Raw genomic sequence first — 25,881 nt, 5'->3', positions numbered from 1 at the left:
TTTAGGGACAACTGAAAAAGTGGTAGTTTTATGACTTGTAGTTTGAAGACAATCACTAGTGTCGTAGCTAAAGCATAGAGTTAGAGAATAAAAATGTACAACAACATAACTAATGTAATAGTGTAATCCCATAAGTGGGGTTTGAGGATAGAATATACGCAGATCTTAGTCCTACCTTTGTGAGGTAGAAAGGCTGTTTTCGATAGACCCTCGGCTAAGAAGAAAATTAAAATGTAAAGCACTAAATTAGATGTTGTTTCATATTGGACAAAATAAAAAACCTACAAAATAGATTTGTCTTATATTCATCAAATGAACAAGTTTCCAATACATTTCATCCCTTATTCTCTCACTTTGAAACCAATTTCTGCCAAAAACTAATGTATCAATCAAACAAGACAACCTGACTATACAGTTAACCTATCATTTGCACAAACAAGAACATGTAGAGAAAAGGTAAGAAAAGAGAAAAATCAAGAATTACTGGTCTGGTTTACAACATTGTGATCCATTCCAGAAAAATTTAACATTCACTTCAAAGCAACTGATCCAGTCTCGAGGGGCTCGCTGATTTCAAGAAGCTCATTGCAAAGACCTGTGAAAACGACGGAATCTGTTTCGATAGGTTTAAATTTGAGTAGAGCTGAAGGAATCAAATCCTCCTCTTCAAGTGTTATAGCCCTCTCCCCGGCAGCTGGAAAATGGGGAATCACCCGCCTCTTAACAAGCACCGGATGTAACAATTCAAACTCTAAGCCTGGTTCCTTTAATGCCGAGCTCACAAACTAGAAAATAAAACAATAAAAAAGAGAACAAAATATGAGGAAGAAAAATCTAAGAGAAAAAAATAAAAGTAAAAGCATGTGTATATGTACACGCTGACAAACACTTAACTGGAATATATAACATGTATATGGACACCAGATTACCAGTGAATGGAACAATAGATATGAAGAAAGAACCGCCCAATAATAGCCTGTTTGGCCAAACAAATTGTTATGCTTTTCTACGTTTCTTCTTTCTCAGTCGGGCACGATTGTTGTTCTTGTTTCATAATAACATCAGGTTTATAATTAGAGCCCTTCCTTGCATTGCCGTGAGTGACTATTTTTTTGCAAAATATATCCAACTTATTCGACATTTTTTTTCAGATGGAGATAAAACATGGAACTCTCCAAAAACAATCCATTGTTTCCGTCAAATCTCTAACCGACAGAGTGCAGTAAATATTTTACGGAGACTAAAAGTGAACTTTTGGCAAACTTGAAGTACCAAAACTGTTAAGTGCATACTTAAAGGAATTTTTCAAGCTACCCTCAAACATAAGGGACCATTTTTGTCATTTTCTCGCCACCAGATTACCAATGAATCATCACATTGGAAACATATAGATATGAAGAAAGAACTGCACAATAAAGCCAGAAATATACTCGGAAAATATGTTGACTTGGGACACTCCATGTGTCGTATACCTAAACAATTATGGTGGCAGATAATCTATGTTGCTAGATTCTTCAAAAATGTCAGTGGGCGAGTCTCAGATCCTCCAAACGTAGTGCATCTTTTGGAGGACCCGACACGGCACGGATGCGGCAACATATTGGAGAGTTCAAGCAACATATCAGATAATATATTAAGTCTAAACAAATTGTAACTTTATGCGATTCTATGCTTAGTATTCTGGAAATAAATGAAGCCTTTTTTTTTTTTTTTGGTCATTAAAAAAAAAATGAAGCTTTACTTTTGAATCTAACCTAGGTTCCTTGAAGAGAATCCATTAAGTTCTTACCAATTTAGATTTAGTAATTTGACCATACATATATAGTATATAGTAATAAAAATAAAAGGCAAAGTACAAACCTCATAAAGTGCACTAGTTGGCTCAGAAGGTAGAAAGACACCTTGAAGCAATACTCCATCTGGAAACTGTATTCGGATAATGGATTTTGTGTACTTCTTTCTTGCAGCTTTTGCCTGCTTTTCCCGATAAGATTTAGGAATCAATAATTTCGACTCTTCTAGTTTCTTCCTCTTCATCTCTGCCTCTCTTCTCAATTCCTCGCTTGAGAGGTTAAAGAACGAGTCAGGTAGCACAATTTTTGCTGCTACACTCTCAGAAACAGAAAAGAACACCTTAATCTGTTGGTAATAGAAATAAAAGAATGTCAGAGGCAGAAAATGGCGTCAGTGCTGAACAAAATGTCATACGAATAGGATATCACTATGTAGTTTCAAAAGTCTTCAGAAGTATTCAACGTAACTTAACAAAATTAAGCTTGACCGTATTCATCAAAGTAGGTAATGTTTCTGTATTCACCAACATTAAGCTATGACCACATTCACCATAAAACTATCTTCTAAACTTCTATGGAGGCAACATAATCATTCCATTTTCAGAAGAATAGACATACACATAATGAATTAATTCTAAAGCAAAATTCATGAAGTTTGATCACTACACAAATGGTAAGAAACAACAACATACCCAGTATAGTCCCACAACGGTCTGGGGAGGGTGGGTGTACGCAGACCTTACCCCTACCTTTGTGTTGGGTAACCTAATGTTATTCACTCTTTTCATCCCTGAAAAATGATTTTTTATATACTGATACGCAAAATTGCGTGAAAATAGAAGACATTGTTTGAGGTTTCTAGGCATTGTTAGGTTGTTCTATAACCATGACTAGCACCTATTACAGGAAGTCCAAGGTAAATAGATGCTTGAAGCACCTTGAAAGCAAGGTGGGTAATTATTTCAAAATTACTAGTGTGAAAGGTAGCAAGTTATCCAGCATCCAAGGGTGTGGCCTAGTGGTCAATGAAGTGGGAGGAGAACCATGAGGTCTCAGGTTCAAATCCCACCGGAGACAAAAACACTAGGTGACTTCTTCCACCTGTCCTGGCCTTGGTGGCCAGAATTTACCCGTTACTTGTTGCTGGTGGGAGGTAGCGGGTATCCTGTGGAATTATTTGAGGTGGAATTATTTGAGGTGCACGCAAGCTGGACCGAACGCCACGATTATTTAAAAAAAAAAAAAAAGGTGCTGCCAAGTTATCTAACATGCAACCTTAGGATCCTAGGAGATAAGATGTGAAAAGAGGGTATGGAGCTGAGAAGCAACCCTATGACGGGGTTTGGAACCCAGAAAAATTCGAGGAGAGGCTACTTTTAACTCTTTCAAAAAATCACAGTCCTTGTAGACTAGCTCATACATGAACAGTGATGAATAGAATGAAGAAGTACTTCTAAGCTGAAAGAAAGGTCGTCAAATGCTTTGACATGCTCTTTCTTTTCTCTCTTTTTTTATATGTATCTCTTAAGATGCTTGAAGGGAAGCATTGGGGCAACGGTAACATTGTCTAGGTATGACCTATAGCTCATGGGTTCAAGCTGTGGAATCAGCTACTGATTTTGCATCAGGATAGGTGGCCTACATAGTTGTACCCCTTAGTGTGTGGCCCTTCCACGGATCCTCCGTGAACGTGGGACACTTCGCGTACCAGGCTGCCCTTTATTTTTTATCTCTCAAGTGGTCAAAAGTTTTGCTAATTTAATGTAATTATTGTAGCTTTATTTTATTTTGGAAACTTGTGTGGCTTATAGAAAGTATGATTTAACGTAGGAAACTGTCGGAACTGATTTAATGTAATTATTGCAGGTTAAAAGTCTTTTCTCTCTTCTTTTATATGTATCTCTTAAGATGCTTGAAGGGAAGCATTGGGGCAACGATAACGTTGTCTAGGTATGACCTATAGGTCACGGGTTCAAGCTGTGGAATCAGCTACTGATTTTGCATTAGGATAGGTGGCCTATATAGTTGTACCCCTTAGTGTGTGGCCCTTCCACGGATCCTCCGTGAATGTGGGACACTTCGCGTACCAGGCTGCCCTTTATTTTTTATCTCTTAAGTGGTTAAAAGTTTTTGCTAATTTAATGTAATTATTGCAGCTTTATTTTATTTTGGAAACTTGTGTGGCTTATAGAAAGTATGATTTAACGTAGGAAACTGACGGAACTAAATTTAAGGCAGCATATTCGAGTTGAAGTTGAGACAGTCAGTCACGCCATCGCGACAAAATTAAAGTAAGAAAATAAAAATATAAGGAAATAAAAAGGAGTACAACGACAGTGGGTGTTACTTGGTAGTAACATCCCAGCTACGTGAACCTGAGCAGCACAAGAACACCAACAACACCACCCCCCACCCCCACCCCCAACCCCCAAAACCCAAAAAAATAATTATTTTTGCCAATCTTGCTTATGGATAAATTAGACTGAGAAACAAATTGTCACAATAGATTGTGAGTAATGTAGCTTTCTTTTGGTTGAAAATAATGTAAAGCACTGGGTTTTATTAAAAAAAAGATAAAAACATCACTAGCAAATTACTAAAGGAATTTTAGTTCAAAATATCCAGCGTACTCTCACTAAAACTTTCTTTCCTAGTATAGATTTATACAACAACTATGCCTTAGTCCCAAACAAGTTGGGGTCCTGGTACAGATTCATACATACAGAATATGATCATAATTCAAAAAGCTGTGTATCATTTGGCTAAAAGAGGCCGGGTGATAACTCCAGTTCAAAATGCTAAAAGTAGCATTTGAACTACATAAGTAGAAAACACCTAAACAAATAATACTGAAGCTTCAAATGTTATTTATCATTCCTAGTCACTTGATCCAAGGGCCTAAATTTATTGGTTGATTGCAGACTCGGTAATAATTCTTCACCAAATGTTTTATTGTCCTCAATGTTATAAGACGAACAAACTTGTGGTAAATTCTCAACAGAAACTAAATGATGAGTATAGGGGGCAACATTTATCTAATTGAATATAGCAAAATGTAGGATATTCTTATAACTGTAGCAGCTAGGTAAAATCTCTTATAACATCCAGTTAGTTTATACATTGGAAGACATAAATGACATAACTTTGACACCAAAGAGTAGTTTTATGTTTATCATGCATTGTGATAACATGAAAAACATAAATGACATGCTCCATCAATTTCATAGATTCTAATATCTCAGAAAATAGATTTGACTCATTCAACTTCACGACAAATTTCAAGCATAATTCATTGGATTATTCTTTTGAAGATTTTGTTTTAGACATCCAAGAGAAATATTGTGGTAAAATCAAAAAGTGAGGTCCCGTCTATGTCCAGTGGATTGATAAACATAAAGAAAATTATGGAATCAATGCATCCAACAGTTCATCTCAGAAGCAATACGCAAGAAAATGAAGGGAAAAGGTATAAAAATCACCCTAAGTATTTTCAGTTACACACTTACTCTTTGTGAGGGTCCTATGACCCCCCCCCCCCCCCCCCCCCCCCGGGAACTATTTTGAAGTTGTCAACAATAGTGCTATTGATGCACCAATTTCAAGTGTTGTTCCACATTCTCTAAAACATATTATGTCCAGTTGAATAATACACCAAACTAGAAGCTATAGTACCCCGACACAAAAATAGCAGAATTTCCTCATTAATTGGCTAATAAGAAATAAAGTAGCCTTTACTTTTTTAAGAAGTTATGGAGTTAATGCTATATCAGGATGATAACGCCATTCATCAATTCGCATGAGAAAGGGCTTTACTTGATGAGAAGGATAAGTAAAATAGCCAATTCATGATGACCTCTTTGATGGATGAGTTTGGACAGTCAATTCATACAGAAAAGGATATTGAAGGTGTTGTTAAGAGATTCTATATGAGACTCTTATGAGCTGCTCGCACCCAACTACATGCAATCAAGCTAGAAGTGATGAAAGAGGGACCTATCTGATTAGAAGCCAGCACAAGCAATTACAATTAATAGCATCTATTCCCAGGGAGGAGGTTTTTACAGCTCTGAGTAGTATTGGTGATAGAAAAGCCCCAGGGTGTGATGGTTATAATGCTTTGTTCTTTAAAAGAACCTCGCTGATCCTTGGGAATGACATAACAGAAGCAGTTATTCAGTTTTTTGAGACAAGTCTCCTATGCAGGTCTGTCAATTGCACATCAGTCACCTTGGTCCCTAAGGGAAGAATCCTACAAGTATAAGATAGTATAGACTTATCTCATGTTGCTCAGTGGTATACAAGCTAATCTCAAAGATCCTCACAGCAAGAATGCAAAAGATAGTGGATTTCCTAGTTGATAAAGGTTTTGTTCCTGGAAGGTCCATAACTGATAACATCATTTTAATTCATGAGCTTGTCAAACGCAAATGAAAGGAAATAGATTTCTCCTAGATGTATGATCAAATTAGATATGCAGAATGCATATGATTCAGCGGAATGACCTTTCTTACAACAAATTCTGACTGGTTTGAATTTTCTTTTACAATTTGTTGAATGGATTAGGACTTGTGTAACAACTGTCTCCTATTCTATCCTTGTCAATGGGAGACCAACTAAGCCTTTCCCAGAAGTTACAGATTGTTCAACTGGGGTTTGCAGATGATTTCTACTCTTTTGCAGAGGTGACAAAATATCAATCAAGTTGATGTATGACTGTTTTGAGGTGTTTTCATGTGCTTCTGGCCTTCTTGCAGATAAGGATAACAGCTCCATCTATATTGGAGGCATGGACATGACAGAACAACTAGAAGTTTTGACTAGTCTGGGATTTCCTAAAGGAGATCTACCTATTAGATACTTAGGTGTTCCCTTGAGTACAACGACAATGGGGGTGAGGCAGTATCAACCATTGCTTGAGAAAATACTTGCAAGGATTTCTGTCATATGCTGAGAGGATCCAACTCATCAAGACTGCTCTTTTTGCTATCCAAATATACTGGTCATGGATTTTCATCTTGCCTAAGAAGGTGATTCAAAAGATTGAATCAATTTGTAGGACTTATCTGTGGACAGGTCGCTGTAATCTATCAAGAAGAGCCTTAGTGGGAAAAAGTATGTACACCTAGAGTGGCTGGAGGCTCGAATATCATGGATATTACTACATGGAACAAGGCACCAGTGTGTAAATTACTCTCGAATCTTTGTCAAAAGAAGGATAAGCTATGGCTAAAGTGGATGCACACTTACTATGTTAAAGGGAGACAAATTTTAGAGTATGAACCTGGGCAGCCAGCTTGGATGACAAGGAAGATATGCAAGGCTAAGAACTACATGAATGAGACAGGCATGAGGCCTGATGACTTGCTCAGGCTATCTTGCTTCTCTATCAAAAACATGTATGCTGAGTTGGGAGGTAGTTTTCCCTAAGTACGATGGAGGATGTCAATTTGCAACAATCTTGGGGCCCCTAGATGGATTTTCATCCTATAGTTGGCTATACATGGTAGACTGAACACCAAGGATTTACTAGCTAGATGGGGCATTCCAACAGATAAGCTATGTGAGCTCTGCAATGCAATGGATGAGAGCATGGACCACCTGTTATTTAGCTGTCACTATGCAGCCACTATTTGGGACAAGCTCCTGTACTGGCAAGGTATTTCAAGAAGGGCACGGAGTTGGTCTGATGAAGCGCAGTTGTTAATCTCTCAAGCAAAAGGAAGGAGTGCAGGGGTGGAGGTATATAGAATGACACTCGCTCACTGTGTATACTTTGTCTGGCAGGAGAGAAACCAAGGAGTGTTTCAAAGCAAACAAAGGCAAGCTGACACCATCACAAGAGTCATTATACAGCAACTATTTTGTAGGGGTAGATTGAAGCCAAGGCTGGCCAGAAGTCTTGATGAACTTAACTCCTCTTTTTTTTTTTTTTTTTTTTTTTTGACAAGGTAAATGTATTATTGGAAAAGGCACCAAGAAGGTACTCCAAATTACATCAGAAACAGACAGACCCTACAAGAGTAACAGATTACAAATTTCCAAGAGAATCCAAAAAGTCCATACTGATCCATGTTCTCTAAAATACTCTTCCTATAATATACGAACAATTGAGCAGACAAAGGTTCTTAATTCTAGAAATATGATTCTTTTTATTCTCAAAGCAAGCACTGCTCCTTTCTCTCCAAATAGTCCAAAAAATACACAAGGATGAGCTCAACTACTATCCGTAGCTAGCTGCTCTAGGATGAAGTATTTAGAAGACTGATGCAGACTATGATTGCTGTTATATCAAGATACTAGGAGCCCGTTTGGATTGGCTTATAAGTTGCTTATAAGTTGTTTTCAGCTTTTTTGAGTGTTTGGCTGACCAGCTTAAAGTCATTTTGTGCTTAAAATAAGCTCAAAAAAAATAATTGGGCCCATTTGACTTAGCTCATCTAAAGCAGCTTATAAGCCAAAAAAAATAAGTTAGACTATCCCAACTTATTTTTTTTAGCTTATAAGCTGTTTGCAGTTATAGGCATAAGCCCATCCAAACAGGCTCTAGGTGTGTAGCCATGTAGGAGTGCATAGGGATTGAGTAGTTAACATCTAGGAGTGGGGACGCCCGGACTTAGAAAATTTTGTTTTGTTTTTCCTTGAGCTGTAAACATTTGGACTCGGTAATAAAATCATTTTAATAAACAACAAAAAAGATAGCCAAGGTGCTAAATCATGTTCAACTAAGATAAATAACAGGACGCCAAGGAAATTTTATCGCTGAAGCATCAAGAAAAGTAATATTAAATAGTATCAAAGAGTTTCAGTATTCAAGCACTAGTAAAACTAAAGCTATGACATTCTACACAGGAATTTAAGAGCATATGGAAACTAAAACACCAAACTATTATCAAAAGTAATCCAAATTCTACCTGTCTATCAATCTTCTTCGGCACGACCGGTTCACTTGCCTTAACTTCAGACACCGACGTCAACTCTTCAACTTTCTTCGGTTCCAATAGCGACACCACATTCTTAAGTACAACAAGTTGTTCTTCTTTCGGAACGTCCATCACAGCCCAAATTTCACCACCTTCTTCTTTCAACTCAAATCCAACAAATTCCAATAACTCCACTCCTCCAACAACATCACCTATAGCTTCCTTTATCTTCACATTTCCCATCCTTATTTTCCTAAACTTAGGATTCTCCGGTTCCTTAACGATATTCTTTAACAACTTTATAACAACCTCAACTGACCCTTCTTCAGGCTTTCCAGAAACATATAAACTAACACAACTTTCCAATTCACTTTTAACTTCAACTTTACTTTCAACATCAGTACTTAAACAACTATCAACATGAATTGTCACTTCTTCTTCAGATACAAAACCACAACCACAAACAGGACATTCAAAAACATTTAATGAATAACCATTTTTGTTCCTTTCACCACTAGTAATTAACTCACCATATGGATCAAAACCATCCTTTCTTTCACTTTTTTCACTTTTTACCTCAATTCTTGAAACAGAATTACTTGGTTTTTGAGGTAAAGTTTGTGACTGTAAAGGTTGGTTTTGCTTATTTTGTGATGAAGGATCAAAACCATCCATTTTTTCACATTTAACATCAATTCCTGAAACAGAATTACTTGGTTTTTGAGGTAAAGTTTGTGCTTTTAAAGGTTGGTTTTGCCTATTTTGTGATGAAATATTATTAACATGATTTGAAGAAGTATTAGATGAACTAGTACCTAATACTCTACCTTGACCTTTAAACTTACCTGATGAAGAAAATGAAACTTTTTTCATGAAACCTTTCATTTTATCCTTCATATCACCCATTTTTCAAGAATACCCTTTTCTTGAAATCAATATATCAATCAATTGGAATCAAATTCTTCAAAAAATTCCACTTTTTCCTCTGTATATTTTGTGTATATCAAGAAAGTGAGAAAAAGGGGTTTTTTCCCTTAGATCTCTTTGTGTTTTTGTGGAATTGAAATGTGAATCTAAGGAAAAAATTTGGGTTTTCTTGAAGGTTGAAATTTGGGAAGAAAGAAACAAGGAGAAAGTGGTGGAAATAAGAGTTTTTTTTATTATTTATTTTTAAGAAATCTGAAATGGATTTTGTTATGACGTGTTTGGGTGTAATGTTATTTAACAGGTATTTTTGGAATATGTGGTTGTTCATGTGCTGTGGTGGGTCCCACCATAAGGAGTTTACGAGGAATCCATATGTTACCTGAAGGGCTCGTTTGACAGTTGGTTAGAGTTATACGTGTATTAAATAATATATGGATTAGTTATGAGTATCTATGTATTATTATATGACAAGATTTAGTTATTCCACCTTATGAACAACTTATCTACTAACAAGTTATATCAAACGTGGTATTGTTAAGACCTACATAACTCACCTGCAAATCAGATGTCAAACGATCCCAAAGAGGATTAACCATGTAAGGTTTAGTCAATGATGTATTAGTTATTTCATCTTTTTGCATAAAAAATAATATATATAGATTCCCCATAATTTATACATGTATAGTTATCCGAGTTCTAAATTGTAAATCAAACATCATATTAATTTTATAAATAAATAATTTACCTCCTAACTAACTGTCAAACATGATATTATTTATAAGATTATATCTGCGTAACTCATCTCCAAATCGGCTACCAAATGATCCCTTAGTTTTTTTTTTTTTATAAGAAATCTGTTACTTAATTGGATTGTGTTATTATGTCATGGCGCGTTTGGGTGGAATGTTCTTCAACACGGGATTTTGGAATATGGAGTTGTTCATGTGCTGTTTTCGCCACCTCAGCAGGCAGAGGTGGGTCACACCATACGTGCTCTAGGGTTTGGTAAATTGATTTGGGTGATTTGAAAATGGGGAAAAGGATCAATAATATCCATCTACTATGCGAAAATAATTATTTAAGAGCCTATTTGGATGGACTTAAAAAAGCACCTTCTAAGCTGGAAATAACTTATAAGCTAAAAAAATAAGTTGGGGTAGGCCAACTTATTTTTTTTTTGGCTTATAAGCTGAAAACAGCTTATAAGCTGCTTTAGATAAGCTAAGCCAAACGAGCTCAATTAATTTTATTTTAAGCATAAAATGGTTTTAAGCTGGCCAGCCAAACATTAAAAAAAACTGAAAACAGCTTATAGGCAACTTATAAGCCAATCCAAATGGGCTCTAAGTCTTTCCTTAGACTTTCAGTTCATCATTATCCTCGACGTTATAAAATCAGTTCAAATATACCTCTTCTCCGTTAGGATCTTCTGTCATGGACGATAGTCGTTTCGATCCTAACTGATTTCAAGATCTAGGAAGTTAATATAATTTCTTTTTTTTTCTGCCTTGCTAAAAAACGGTGTAGGTTGAGAATCGAATCTGTGTGACATTATCTCATATGGTGTGACACATCAATGAGGCGGACGCCCTCAATCCTATTTTATCCCTTTCCCACTTCTTCTTTCACCGCCACCACTTCCCAAGTGCCCTCCCCAAAATTCAATGTTATAATTATTGCATTTTAAATAAATTTCTTAATACAAGTATGTTATTTGAGCAAAAATTATTGGGTTCAGTTAAATCCCATATTCGGACTTCTAGCTCCGCCCACGTCCTCCTCCACTTCTAAAACATCAAATTTCGTCCTTTTTTTTGGGCTATAGTTTCAACAACAACCGATTTTCAACCCTCAAATGATCATCCATAACCAAAATCAAACATCTTACTTGAATTTCCAACACATAATATCAATAATATGATGAATTTAAATCGGAAAATGTAACTAAAATAATTAAAATTTCAAGGGACGTAACAGGAACTATCGTGGGAATATATGATGCACGTCTCCTTAAATTTTGGAACAAAGGGAAAAACGCACTTAGGAAGACGTTTGAGTCTGAACAAGCTTTCTCCATTTCTTGATTATTTTTTTGTCTTTGCTTATAATGTAATACTAGTTGACTTTGGACATGTTCATTACTTGTTAATATAGAGCCCGTTTGGATTGGCTTATAAGTTGCTTATAAGTTGTTTGAATGTTTGGTTGGCAGTCATTTTGTGATTAAAATAAGTTCAAAAAAATAATTAGGCCCATTTGATTTTGCTTATCTAAAGCAACTTATAAGCTGAAAACAGCTTATAAGTCAAAAAAAATAAGTTAGACTACCTCAACTTATTTTTTTTAGCTTATAAGCTGTTTTCAGCTTATAGGCATAAGCCCATCCAAACAGGCTCATAAGTTGGTTTCTATCTGATTGAAATGCTTTAGACAAGAATCCTATTCACGTTGTGAGATTGAATTTTAAAAAAGAAATTAAACTAGAAAACCATTAACACGTAAAAACCACATACAGAGATGAGTTCTTATGCTTAAGTATCACCCCCTCTATTCTAATTTATTTGTCATTTTTTTTTTTTTTTAGTTTGCTCCAAACAAAATATTATACTTGTTTAGAAAAAATTTATCAATTTGCCGCTACTTCGATTCAAACAGTAACTGTTAGTTACTGAGTTTCTCCAAAAATATATTAGGGCTCAAGTGATTCACTAAAGTGCTTGACCTTCCGAGCTACTTTTTAAAATTTTCATTTTATACTTAATGAGATGACATATTGCCACATAAATATATGTGATTTATTTTAGACCACAAATTAAAATAGTATTTCTTTCTTTCTTAAATTTCATGTCTAGTCAAATATCATCACAATTCACATAAATTGAGAAGGAAAGATAGCTAATTGAAAAGAAAAAAAACATTTTCAATTTTTTGTAGTCACTACAGTCCTGATACAACCAAAAGTGATTCAATGGATGAAGGACTGCAAGTGTTAACCACCACTTAAATCTCAATTAGGGAGAATATATAGCCTCTGTTTTATCCAAAGTACAAAATTGGGCAAAATTGAATTGACATGAAATTCATTGTACTCAATATACACAGAGACAGTGCATTACAAATTTCTAGTCATTAGAGTTGATGAACCTTAGAATTTCAGAATGGTTCTCAATGATTATTAACTACTAATAACCATAATCATGATTTAAAACTACATGTCCTTTTTATTTGATCAGTCACAGCAACCATTGAAGGCCTTTTATTAGGATTCTTGAAAGTACAACAAATTGCTAGTTGTAACAATTGAACCATTTGATCTCCAAAATTCTTGTAATTTTCCAGCATACTCTTGTCAAAAACATCCATAATAGGCTTTTCTTGGAACATTATTCGAACCCAACTAGGCAAATCAATCCCTTTGTGCTTGCCAACGGCATCTAACGGAGCCTTACCGGTCAATAATTCCAACAACAAGACACCGAAGCTGTAAACATCTGATTTTTTAGAAACGTCGTAGGCATATCCCACTTCTGGTGCTTGATAGCCCACGTTGAGGACAATTAACATGGCGTTTGGCATGAAAAGTTCAAATAATCCTTGATCTGAGAGACGAGCATCGAAAGAATTGGTGAGCAGAACATTGGATGACCTTATGTTACCATGGCAAACGCCAGGACCCTGAGAATGGAGAAAGTCGAGACCACGAGCAACTCCATAAGCGATTTTAGTCCTTACTTCCCATGTGAGTTAGATTTCTTAGCCACTCCATTTTCTATGTAACATGTCAAGTTAATTCAACAACAATGTCAGGTGAATAAAAATTAAGGAACAAAGTTGTTTGTCAAGAATGTAGTCAGAAAGATTATGACAATAAAATCGATGCTTGTTTACTACTTACTAGTTACGTAAAAAATCTTAAGAATTTCCATAAATAAGAAATTTGTTTTAAAACTTCAATAGGAGGCGTTTAACTTCACAAACACCTTCTAAAAGTTCAATATTGATATTCTTTTTCTTTTAAGTATTTGTGAAGCAAATACACCTTGAACCTAGCTTAACTTTAAAAATTCACTCATGAAAGTGAATATTGCCCAAGATCATATAAGGAGATAATAACTCATTTTCTTGTTCAAACTTTGACATCTTGTTTGTGGATAACATAATATGAGGGACCAATATTGAGTAAACTACGAATAAAATTGAGTCTGATTCCAATACCATGCGAAGAAAATGCATCTTGAAACTAACTCGACCTTAAAAACTAGCTCATAAGATAAGGATTCTCCATCATACAAAAAGACAACAACTCATTCCCTCAATGTGAAATGATATTATACGATTGCTCATTGATCTTAAAGAGATTCTTGAGTTAATTTGTTGACAAAATAAAATTTGTTTTTTAATGTAACACAGGATTGAATAGAATCCCGTGATCTTGACATTCAAATGATTACTTAAGAAAAAGGAGAGGGATCTTAGATAGAAAAAATGTAATGCAAAACTAATACTAGTTTAGAACACTTACTATGCAAAAGGGAAGCAAAAACTACTCATAGGCATGTAATCAAATACAAGAAGCTTCTCATCTTTTGAATAATAATAAGCTCTTAGAGGAAGCAAACTCTGGTGATCACTCAATTTTGCCAATTCTTGAATCTTTTTGCTGAAGTCCTCTTGAACCAAACAACAATTTTTTAACCTCTTAACAAACACAATATTCCCATTTTCCAATTCTGCCTTGTAGCTACTTCCAAAAGTTCCCTTACCCATGAGTTCTGCTTCTGATCTCAACAAGTCTACTAAATCATATTCCTCTTTAGTATTCTCAGAAAACTCTAATTTTTTATTCACAAATGTTGTTTGGCTTTGTGCCATTTTGTGCCTCAAAACACTTAGGACCAAAAAATAGTATACTTCTAATGTTAGAATCAAGATCAACTAGGATAATCAGTCCACTGCAGTGCGCAAGTCAAGGCAATATAAATAGAATGTTGAAGGGACATTAGGTTCAATTATGGTAAGGAAAGACTCCTGATAATAGGGATATATGTGAGAACGCTTATCCATATCTTATCATTTCTTCGGAATTTTCCGCTCATAGTATGATGAAAGTGTCCGATTATAGTATGACGTGCTACTTCAATAGCTCGATATGAAAGATGGTCAGCTCTACTAGTCGGAACTCTTCTTTGGTATCAAAGTAGCTGTAATCTCATCATCCAATTATCTTTCTTGTTCGACACGCGTCGAGGGTTCTCTGTTGACGCCGAAACATTAGGGATGTACAAATTAATGCGGACTAGATTAGGAACCCTGTTATGACACGCTAGCTGACAAAACTTGATAAATGCTCTGAAACTCTATTGAACAAAGAAGAAAAGAATATAGGTGCCACTTGTTCTTTGTGTGGCCTAATTAATACAAAGGCTGTTAGTTGAGGATTCAAAGAGAAAATACAATGTCTGACTTTTTTTGTCCGTTAAATATTCCAAAAGTCAAATTGAGATGTATATTACATTAATATAAAGATTAATGAATCAGAATATGATGAAAATGACTTGTAAGCCACCTACTCTATGTTATAAACTTATTTAATTTTTGTTTTAGGGAATATTACTCATAATTTGACCAGGTATTTGGACTATTATTTGTTTTTTCATTGTCAAAGAAAAATGAAAATGAGAAGTGGCTAGCAAGTGCAATAGACAGCCTTATATTTGGACTATTGTTCCTTTTTTTTCTTCTTTTCTTGCTAAAGATATAGAGTATATATTATAGCATCATATTACAGCTAAGGACATATCTCAAAGACACCTTTTACTCATATTGCGATTAGGGTTAGGGGTGACAAAATTAACTAATGAAAATATGATCAACACGGTTCAATTAACTCAGCATATTTTGAACCATCCAATCCAGCTCATCTAAATGTTGGATTGATATTAGTCTAAATTGATCCATGAGAAATCTTGTTATATATAAACATAATACAGAAAGCAAAAGTTTTAATAAATACTTAAACAAAGTATAAGAAAATAAACCAAAAAAGTTAAAATTTAGAAAGAATTAAGTGTTGTAAGTTATGACCTGTTTGTTGTCCCATTTAAGCCCAAGTAATTCTTAGGCGGACAAATCATAGAAGAAATTGCACAGTTGCCCTTCAAATAGGCTAGTCTTTTTTTGCCCTTCAAAATCGAACTTATGCCTAGCAGGACATAAGTTCTTTAAGGGATCAATCATAACTTGTGGATATATGATACGAGAATATAAACTTATGTCCTGCGAAAATGTTGTTTGTGAGGGACAAAAGTTAAACCCAACACAAAATAGGGGCAAAGGTGCAAATGACCCCCAATAATCCACCAATTTGTTAACCGCCCATTTCACACCCCTGCTTATGGTGATAAAATTATCTATTGTAAATCTTGGTCCTATACCACCAAAAATTACGATGGGGTGGTAAGTACTCTTCAATTCTTAATCAGAAATTTCGGGTTCCACTCTCAGATATGGAGTCGCATTTGATAAAAAGCGCTTTACCTCCGACGTAACACTTTACGACGCGAATTCAAATTAATCGGTATAAAGTTTATGATATTGGATGTCGGTCACATGACTCCGGAATCTGGGTGGCAAAAGTTGCGTATCTATTATTGATATACCAAAAGAAATTTAATGTAGGTGCATTTTATGAATTCAACTTTTAAACTGTCCGCCTAAAATAGAAAAAATTGCCCAGCTTATTTGGAAGGAAAAATATTCTATTGATAATTTCTGAGAAAATGCGAAAACAAAATATCTGCCCTCTTTGTTTGGAAAAATAATTATGCCAAATATTTTGTGAATTCTTATACTAGTAAACTATTAAATGGGTAAATATGAAACCCGATTATCTTTATACAATTGGTAAAACAATCAAGTTAGTAGATTAAATACCAAAATTTAACATCTTCTTGTCCAACGACATAGTATATAAGAAGGAATACTAGAGAAAGTTAAAACTAGAAAAGTGCTTAAAAGCCAATAAGCACTTAAAATAAGCCAATCCAAACACTCTCTTAGTACATTTTATTGACGAATTTTCAAAATGGCAAAATTCATCAACATACTCTTCATTGTAATCCTTATAGCTTTTATGTCAGGTACTATTCTGTCCCTTCTCTTCCAAGATTTCTACAAAGAGTAAACAATTACAACAAAAAAGAATTAAAATTAGCTGCGAACTTCATCGCTAATATGTCGCAAAATAGCTCGTTAGCTCGTAGTTAACAATTTTTTTTTGATAATTTATCGTTAAATCATGTTGCTTTTTGTATATATCAAGAAGGTCAAAGAAGGTTTTCTTTGATCATTCTTTTCTTGAATATCTTTTTAATGTTTGAATTATTAACTATTTTGATTTATTGTATTCTTTATGTAGTTTTCAAATATGCAAAGTTTATTTCCAAAAACTTATAAATTTTATTGATCCCCGTACACCAAACTATGCCAAACAAAATGGAACAGAAGCGGCATAAGCAGAGAAGGGGGAGCAAAGGGTTCATCTGAATCCCTTTCACCGAAAAATCACATTGTATATTAGGTTAAAATTATTTTTTATATACATATAGATGCTGAATTCTCTTAGCTTAATTTTTCTTATATTTATTTCTTTATATTTTGAATTCCTTTAGTGAAAAAATCCTGAATCTCCCATATCGTATTACCACAAATACAGTCGGACCTCTCTATAACAACATTTCACTATAACGATTATGTTATTTTCTTAAACAATTTTTTATTATGTTCTATCATATTATATGTTCTCTATAATAACATTTCGCTATAGTAGCTAATAAATATTCACACAAACAACTGTTACAAGGAGATTTGACAGTAACATATTTGCTAATAATGCAGATGAGGGAATCATTGGTAAAGTTCAAGGGGAGGAATGCTCAATTGATGTTGGCTTTAATATTTGCACCAGTAATCATGATAGGTGTTTGATGCAGTGTAGACAAGCTAGTTTTTATCTGGTTTACAAAGCTCTATGTCAAATAGCAAGTGATGGTTCTACATATTGTGAATGCTTTTTTAATTGCATTGATGGTGGTGGGGGGAAATATTTGATGGTTGCAAATTCACCATCTCCTCAATGATGTTTTGTATTTGATCAATGCCCCTTTTCATTTTATGCATCAAGAGAAAAAAATAAATATTAATTCATCTCTTCTTTATTTCTTCCTCTGTATTTGAAGTAATTTTGGATTGGTTACCTTACAAATTTTCAATCTTTTCTTTATCAGGCGAGTTGCGATTTTATTTCCTGAATTATTCGTAGATTCTAATTTTAGTTCTTGTGACAGCCGGTTAAGCATATTTAACCTTCAATTAATTGAAGTGTTCAAATTTGATCCTTCTATTTATGAATATTCAGGAATTTAATGAAATATTAACTCTTAAATCATTTAATTTTGTGTGTTATGTTAAGTTTGTAATGCCGTTTCAAAGCTGAGCCTGAAGGTAGTATATTTTCTATGTAAAAGAACCAAAAACACATATCTTAAATATTTCAAGGTTAAATATACTTAGTGAATTGAAATATAAAGGACCAACATTAGAATTTACAAGTAATATTAAGGGATTAACAGTGTTATTATATCTACTTTATAATTTGCCTCTAATAGACGGTGGCAGATTCAATGATTTGACATTGAACTCATGAGAACTCAGTATTCTCGACACGAAACATAGATTATTATATGTTAAATAATCCTACTAAAATATTAACAAATATTAGTCCGAACCCTTAATTTTAAAAATACAGTTAATTAGTTATTCTTGGAAAGTATATTGGATAATTATAATTATGTCCGACTAAATGCATTTAATCTTTTACTAGTAATGAGTGTGTGTTATATCTAATTACAATAAACAGAATTGCTCCAAGATTTAGCACATTGTTGATAGCCAAATCTTGTTGCTACACGTGCTTGTTAAGTTCTTAGTACAACTCAATTCACCCAATTATGCAAATCCACTAGAATTATTAATCAATTGAAAGGAAATTACAAGAGAATTTGAGCTAATCCGACTAATAATTCCTCAACTTAGCCACAATTCAAGGAACTTAATGACTTAGATTAACAACCCACTGCAATTAGCTATTGGAAATGAATTACAGGAAAACAAATATAAAGCAGTGCAGCCATTCTCATTTATTCTAATTTGACTTGTACTATATCAAAGGAAAGTCATTTTCTTGATTCTTTAAGAGTCTGTTTGAGTTAGACGATTAATAGTAGTTGATAAATATCGGTATTGAAGCTGATTTTATAAATAAGTAATTACATGTTTGAATATAAGTATTGAAATTATAAATAAACATTTTGTGATGACTTTTTTTTTGGTAAAATCATTGAGATGTACTTAAAATTATTATTTAAAACAAAATAAGTTTAAAAGTATTTTTAAACTTATGCCATTGTATGAGTGCTGCCAAATTTAACACTGACTCCTGCCTCAACCTATCTTCAATTCATCGTCATCCTCGTATAACTTTCATAATGACTTTGTCAACTTATCATCAATGATCCGAATTAAAAATAGTCGGTGGATATTCATATTAAATATTGTGTATAACCATATAAATAACTAATATATATCGGCTAAAAAGGTACCTAATGAATTCAACTGACTATTTGTGAAAAGATCCAAAGAAAAAAAGAATCAAACTAAATAGCCGACCAGCCAACAAATTAAACTAAAAGATAATAGACGAATATATAATATATGTATAATATCATGTTATAATTAGTCTATAATTGTATATAACTAATATATACTAGCTAGAAAAAGTAAATAGCAAATCAAGTCAACTATTTGTGTAAAGATAGCTGAGAATTATTTAACTGTGGACAATAATCAGAATGAATTCTAGGTAGTGTTTTATAAAAGCTTCACTAAACATGTTAACCCAACAAGGGTTTACTAATATACTATTTAGTCTTTCAAGAATAAGATTATTTTTTGTTTCTTGTTTATTAAACTTGCCGAGGTATAATATAACGAGGTAATTATAAATGTTTAGTCTTTTCCTTAACACTTTAATTTTGGAGTATTCGACGACTTATAAAGTCTTATACTCTCTTCTCTGTCTTTCATTACTTGCTAGTCTTTGGGAGAAAAAATGTGTTTCGATTCAATTAGCATACATTAACTTCAGTCAAGTCATTATTCATGTGGACCTTACAGCACATGCCTGAGTACATACGACACATTGGACTATACTGGGGACCGAATATACAACCGCGTTTTTGAATGTGTGTGAGGATCTCATTTTGAAGGTTAAAGTATTAGAGAAAATATCCTTGTAGTTATTTAATATTATATGTCTCAATATATCTCCTCTTACGTGTGGGCCTAATTTTCTTTTTCATGAGTCACTTGAAAAAATATTCTTATCTTTTCGGTGGTGGTCATGAGATTTGTATTAAGTACTCCATCTGCTTACTTTGATACCATACCATATTGAAGTGTGCAGGGCGGAGGGAGAAAGGGCCAAGGGGGTTCCGAATCCCTTTTTGCTGAAAATTATACTATTTATACATGATAAAAATTATTTTTTATGTATATATAGTAGACGTTGAACCTCTTTTGGCTTCTTTGTGTGTTTACTTTTTCATATTTTGAACCCCCTTAGTGAAAATTTTATCTCCGTCACTGGTGTGTGACCATCTCATCCAAACGATTAAAGTGTTAGAGAGAGAATTATTTCTATTTATTAAATTGTATGTCTCAATACCGGCTTCTTATGTGTGAGCCTGATTTTTTTTCATTAGTCAAATACATGGAAAATTATTCTTGTTTTTTTTTTTTTTGTGTGGCGAAGAGATTTGAACACATGACCTTATCTATCTGTTTTATATGTCATATAAAAGTTTAAGCTGTTAGAGAGAACACACTTTTATTTACTTAATTATATACATATGTCTCAGCACACGCGCGCTCTACGTGTGGCTGGCTTGATTCTTTTCATGAGTAGAACATATGGACAAATATCTTTTGATACGTGTCATATTGAAGTGTGTGACTACCTAATTTAAGAATTCGAGAAATCACAATTTTATTTACTTAATTATAATAAATGTCTCATCAAAACCCGTTACATGTGATTGTGATTTCTCTGTGGCCATGTTCTACCAATGCTGCCAATTTTTTTCCTAACGCTGACTAGCTTGTCAATTTATCATCATCCGCATAGATTAATTTTCCACATTGACTTGATCAACTTAAGATATCATCAGTATAGCTCTTGTGGTCCTCATCCTCCTGGAGTTTTTATAAATTGGTAACTTAGGTGATCAGCTGATTTTTCATATTGCACCTTAAAAATATTAGAAAGAAGTTGTCACGAAAAATTGCTTCTTGAAACTCATAATAGTACGTGCACAACTAAATATGGAGGCAAGATGCTTATATGTTACTGTTCACTCTGCTAGCGACCTCCCAGATGTCCGAGAGTTGGGTCGAATGAAAGTTTATGCGAAGGTTATGTTAGGATCTGTTCTGAATTTTCTACATTATATTTCCATTCTATCATAATTGTATTTTACTTCGAAAAGATTTTCTTGGTGGAAAAGGACTAGATCTGCCATATCTATCATTTTCTCGTAGGAGAATTTTGAATTTCTATAAATAGAAGATACTTTCTTCTCATTTAACAATACAATAACATTCACAATGTAATCATTAAAGAGTCTTGTACAGGGGAGATTATTCTCTCAATAATTTTTAAGTTTTATTTATATTAGTTTGTAATATGTCGTCCATATTAAATTAATTATATGCTTCTTCTAGTATAGTTTTCTTTTGTTCCTGATTAATTCATCGTCCTTCAAGATTTGCAAGTGTTAGTTTGCGCATGACGCGTTGTTATTTCAATCCCAACAGGTTACAGTAGCAGGAAAGAGCAAGTGCACAGAAGTGGATCTTGAGAACGAGACGAATCCTAAGTGGAATACCACACTTGATTTCTTTGTGCCAATGAAAGAAATCATACAAGAAGGGGGTAAAATTTCTGCAAAAATTGAGTTGTTTAAAGGACTATCTTATCCGATAAATATGTTGGCGAGTTAGACATCGCTGTACAATCTAATTGTAAATGTACTGATACTTTTACTGTACCAGTGAAGACGTGTTGTTCAGATAATAGTTTTGGGACTTTGAAGTATTCATGTGTTTTAGGAGATATCCACCTTGTAACAGAGCCGCCATCGTCCAAGAAGATCAATCACGAAATTGCAGAATCTCTAGTGAAAGTAATGTTAGGGACCTAATATATATAAGAACTACTTTTGCTTGAAATATTTTGAAATCTATTATGAATGAGCCTGAACTAGTATTAGCAAAGCAGCCCATCACCAGATTAAGGGTGTGTTTCGGTATGAAGGTAAATGTATTTAGGAAAACAAGAGGGTTTCTTACTTATTTTCATGTGTTCAGTACATAAGTTAAGAATATATTATCCTAAAAGGCATTTGTATACAGTCTAGAGAGAAATACTATGGAGGTGGGTGGGTGTGTGTGTGGGATGAAGATGAGGCGCGCTCGAGGGTGGGGAGGAGACAATTAATGTGGAATGACACTGTGGAACTTGTTCCATTAGAGAAGTCATTTTCCTCATTTTTAAGAAACTTATTTTCCTAGAGAAAATGTTTCTCAAAATTTTTGACTAACCAAAGATGAAAAAATTGGAAAATATTTTCCTACATACCGCACACCCTAAGTGGTTATGTCAGGGTCCGGGTTGATAAATAGCGACTTGTGAGAGCAAAATAGGTGGATGCATATTATGTTGAAGTTTTGGCTCAGTGTGTTACGTTATCCCTCATCTCCCTTCTATGTTCTAGTATCTCATCTCCCTTCTTCTCTAGTATCCCTAGCTATCTTACTTTCAGTAATTCAATTGTAATTCTGTCATTCAAGTATCAATTTAATTACTAGCTTATTGTAATTGAATAAGTTCCTATCAATACAAATGTTGGGACTTGGGAGTTTGGTTTCTATTTCATTGGTGTTTGTTACAATATATGTTTATAATATATATATTGCAAGTGCGTGTTTCACATAACTAAATACGTAACAACAAATTTCGTGTCTGTGAAAACAAATACAAGAGAAATGCAACAAATTGTAGCTAGTATGTAATTGTCAAGTACAACTTTGTAGTACAATTTCACTAAGTTCGAAGAAAGTGTAGTCATCTGGTGTTCTCTTCTTTATAAATTAATGTTCTCAAGGGTTTGATCGCTACTTCTTGAGTTTGATTTATTTGTATTTTAATTTATGCATTCGATGGTCTATTTTTTTTTTAATCACAAAGGGCTCATGTGCCTGATATATTCAGTGAAAAGAGCTTACAAAAGAAGAGGGGGGCTTGGCCTGACCTCTAAGCAGTTTAAGGAAAAATTACATTGTGATCAGGATGAATTATTCCCTTAAACTGAAAGCAAAATACATGATAAACTGACAAAGAAGTTAGCTTTGTCATATCTTATTCTTAAACTAGGCAACTGACAAGCATCCAAGTGGTAAGCACCACGAATGATTCTAGGCAAAAATCTATGATCAGTCAGTAGCATAGGATTGTTCAGATTTGCACCATGTTTAGCTAGGCCATCCGCCACTTGATTGGCCTCTCTATAACAATGTGTGACCTGGAAGTTAGCATAATTCAGTAGAGTATGTAAGGAACTTAGAGTCTCTCGGAGCTTGGAATTTCTAAAGTCCTTCTGTTCGATCATATTAACAATCAAAAGAGAATCAAGTTCAAGAATGAACTAATTGTAACCATTTGCCATGCACCATTGTACACCAAACAATGCAGCACTGGCTTCTGCCAAGTTATTGCTTTCGCATCCCGATGGGGCGGAGAAGGCAATAATTAAGGACCCAAGATAATCCCTGATCACCCCTCCTATTTTTGCTTTTCCACTTTGGGCAAAAAAACTTCCATCGTATTGATCTTAACCCATCCAGGCTCTGGTTTCTTCCACAGAACCGGCTTGCAAATAACTTTTGGTTTCATCCTTTCCACTGTACTGCATAGCTGTGTCCATTGTGGAGGAAAATTGATCTTGGGAAAAGCATAGGCCATTGTCCTTTGCAAAGTCCAGTCAATCTGAAATATGATTTTGCTTTGGACAGGTTTATGCTGATCTCCATATTTGTAGGAGCAGAAACTTTTCCATAGAGCCCAGCAGATCACTACTGGAGTGATTTGAAGTATCATCTTGTGGATGCCATTGATAGCAGTCATCTTCCACCAAATCTGCAAGTTGCTCTTTGGATTTTGATTTGTAACTTTGATTCCTAGAGGAGCTCCAAAGTAATTCCATATCTGTCCTGCTAACTGTCCCTGTACAAAAAAAATGCTCCAAAGTTTCACAGTTAGGGTTAGTGCAGCATTTACACGTAGGTAGTAATTGCCTAACATGTTGTTTTTTAAATTTACAGAGTATATCATCAAAAGGAAGCTTTCTTCTTAACATCCTCCATGAGAGAAAAGGATATTTTGAAAGGAATCTTTTTATGCCAAACCTGATTGATGAAATTCATTGCAAGGAACTTAGCTCTTATGATCTGCCAAGCACTATGATTATTGAAATTACCATCCGTGGAAGAATTCCAAATTGCATAGTCTTGTTTATCAGGATTGCCCAAAGAGATATTAAGAATTCCTATGACAATGTTATCAGGTAGCAAAGTACTGAGTTTCCTCTCGTTCCAAGTATTTCCTTCTAAGAAATTCTTCACAGTCATCTTTTTGGATTTAGGAGCATTGGGCCATTGGAGAGCAAAAGCTCCATTTCCCATCCAGTTATCCCACCAAAAATTGCATTCTCCATTGTTGATTTTCCAAACAATGTTGTCGTCTACCTGAAGCTTGATGTTCATCATTTTCCTCCAAGTATGGGACTGTCCATATGCTCTTTTCCTAGCCATTGGATGTATAGTAGAATAGTACTTAAAATACAGGAACGGTGCGTTACTCAATTTTTAAGTTTTTTTATATTAGTTTGTAATATGTCGTCCATATTAAATTAATTACATGCTTCTTCTAGTATAGTTTTCTCTTGTTCCTGATTAATTCATCGTCCTTCAAGATTTGCAAGTGTTAGTTTGCGCATGACGCGTTGTTATTTCAATCCCAACAGGTTACAGTAGCAGGAAAGAGCAAGTGCACAAAAGTGGATCTTGAGAACGAGACGAATCCTAAGTGGAATACCACACTTGATTTCTTTGTGCCAGTGAAAGAAATCATACAAGAAGGGGGTAAAATTTCTGCAAAAATTGAGTTGTTTTGCAAAAGGACTATCTTATCCGATAAATATGTTGGCGAGTTAGACATCGCTGTACAATCTAATTGTAAATGTACTGATACTTTTACTGTACCAGTGAAGACGTGTTGTTCAGATAAGAGCTAATCTATCGTAAGCTTTAGCCATATCAAGTTTGATAATCATGTTGCCCCCGATGTTATCCTGTTTAACACCTTGAGCGATTTCTTGAGCTAAAAGGACATTTTCGGTGATAGATCTTCCTTTTATGAAACCACTTTGATTTTAGAAATTCGATGGTCTATTCGACACAAACACTTTAATGATCGTCCACTAATAGTAGTAATCATTAATCTAATGTGCCATGAACAGCTAACTTTGTATTGAACCCAATGACATTAATTTGTCTTCATTCTTGATCATGAATGTTTAAAATCTATAAGAAGATGCTTTATAATATGAAAATGCTTTATTTTTAATTATACCATTCGCCAGATTATATTGACCTGACGTGATAGGTGTTTGACATAAATCCCTATCTTATATACTAGTAACAAAAGTTAGTACAAACAAGAAAGGGGACATAAAACGTTTTACAAGAAAAGGAAAACTAGAAGGGCTGAACACCTCCTATACTGGTTTCGTGAGAGCTGATAATTATTTCTAACAATAAATGTCATTTTTTGCCCCATATCCAAAATGGGATTCGAATAATCTTCGACCAAATATATACACCTAAAGTTTAGTCGATTGAAATGTGTTGGTAAATATACTGATAAATTACAGTTGAAAATTACAATAAAATGAATAAGTAAATATTCAGGCTGAGGTGCGGATATCTCGCTCTCTTTAAGGAGATTCAAGCCCACTGCGGCATAATTTTTACCGGTCCAGCAGTATAACTTTGACTTGTCCCCTCCA

At 34.3% G+C, this 25,881-nt stretch overlaps 1 protein-coding gene and 2 long non-coding RNA genes across 3 annotated transcripts; 2 read left to right on the top strand and 1 right to left on the bottom strand.

Moving 5' to 3' along the window:
* Positions 1–275: 275 nt before the first annotated feature.
* Positions 276–9,902, bottom strand: LOC132625875 (plant UBX domain-containing protein 2). Its single transcript, XM_060340471.1, has 3 exons — positions 8,705–9,902; positions 1,861–2,139; positions 276–785 (listed from the first exon to the last, which is right to left on the bottom strand). The coding sequence occupies exons 1-3, from the start codon at positions 9,617–9,619 to the stop codon at positions 531–533; spliced, it is 1,449 nt and encodes a 482-aa protein (XP_060196454.1). The 5' UTR covers positions 9,620–9,902; the 3' UTR covers positions 276–530.
* Positions 9,903–20,073: 10,171 nt separating this feature from the next.
* Positions 20,074–22,686, top strand: LOC132625874 (uncharacterized). Its single transcript, XR_009577019.1, has 2 exons — positions 20,074–21,169; positions 21,572–22,686. It is a non-coding gene; the product is annotated as an uncharacterized LOC132625874 (long non-coding RNA).
* A 1,990-nt stretch (positions 22,687–24,676) lies between these two features.
* Positions 24,677–25,100, top strand: LOC132629217 (uncharacterized). Its single transcript, XR_009578148.1, has 2 exons — positions 24,677–24,794; positions 24,838–25,100. It is a non-coding gene; the product is annotated as an uncharacterized LOC132629217 (long non-coding RNA).
* Positions 25,101–25,881: the final 781 nt, after the last annotated feature.

The sequence above is a fragment of the Lycium barbarum genome, chromosome 2, assembly GCF_019175385.1.
Source record: "Lycium barbarum isolate Lr01 chromosome 2, ASM1917538v2, whole genome shotgun sequence".
Classification (NCBI taxonomy): Eukaryota; Viridiplantae; Streptophyta; class Magnoliopsida; order Solanales; family Solanaceae; genus Lycium; species Lycium barbarum.
This window is presented reverse-complemented; position numbering and strand designations above follow the sequence as displayed.

Bases quoted from the DNA above. Each gene is read 5' to 3' on its own strand.
- LOC132625875 (XM_060340471.1), bottom strand. From the start codon at position 9,619: ATGGGTGATATGAAGGATAAAATGAAAGGTTTCATGAAAAAAGTTTCA. The intron at 2,140-8,704 runs GTAGAATTTGGA...TATTACCAACAG, and splicing joins CGAAGAAGATTGATAGACAG to ATTAAGGTGTTCTTTTCTGT. The intron at 786-1,860 runs GTTTGTACTTTG...TTTATTTTCTAG, and splicing joins CAACTAGTGCACTTTATGAG to TTTGTGAGCTCGGCATTAAA.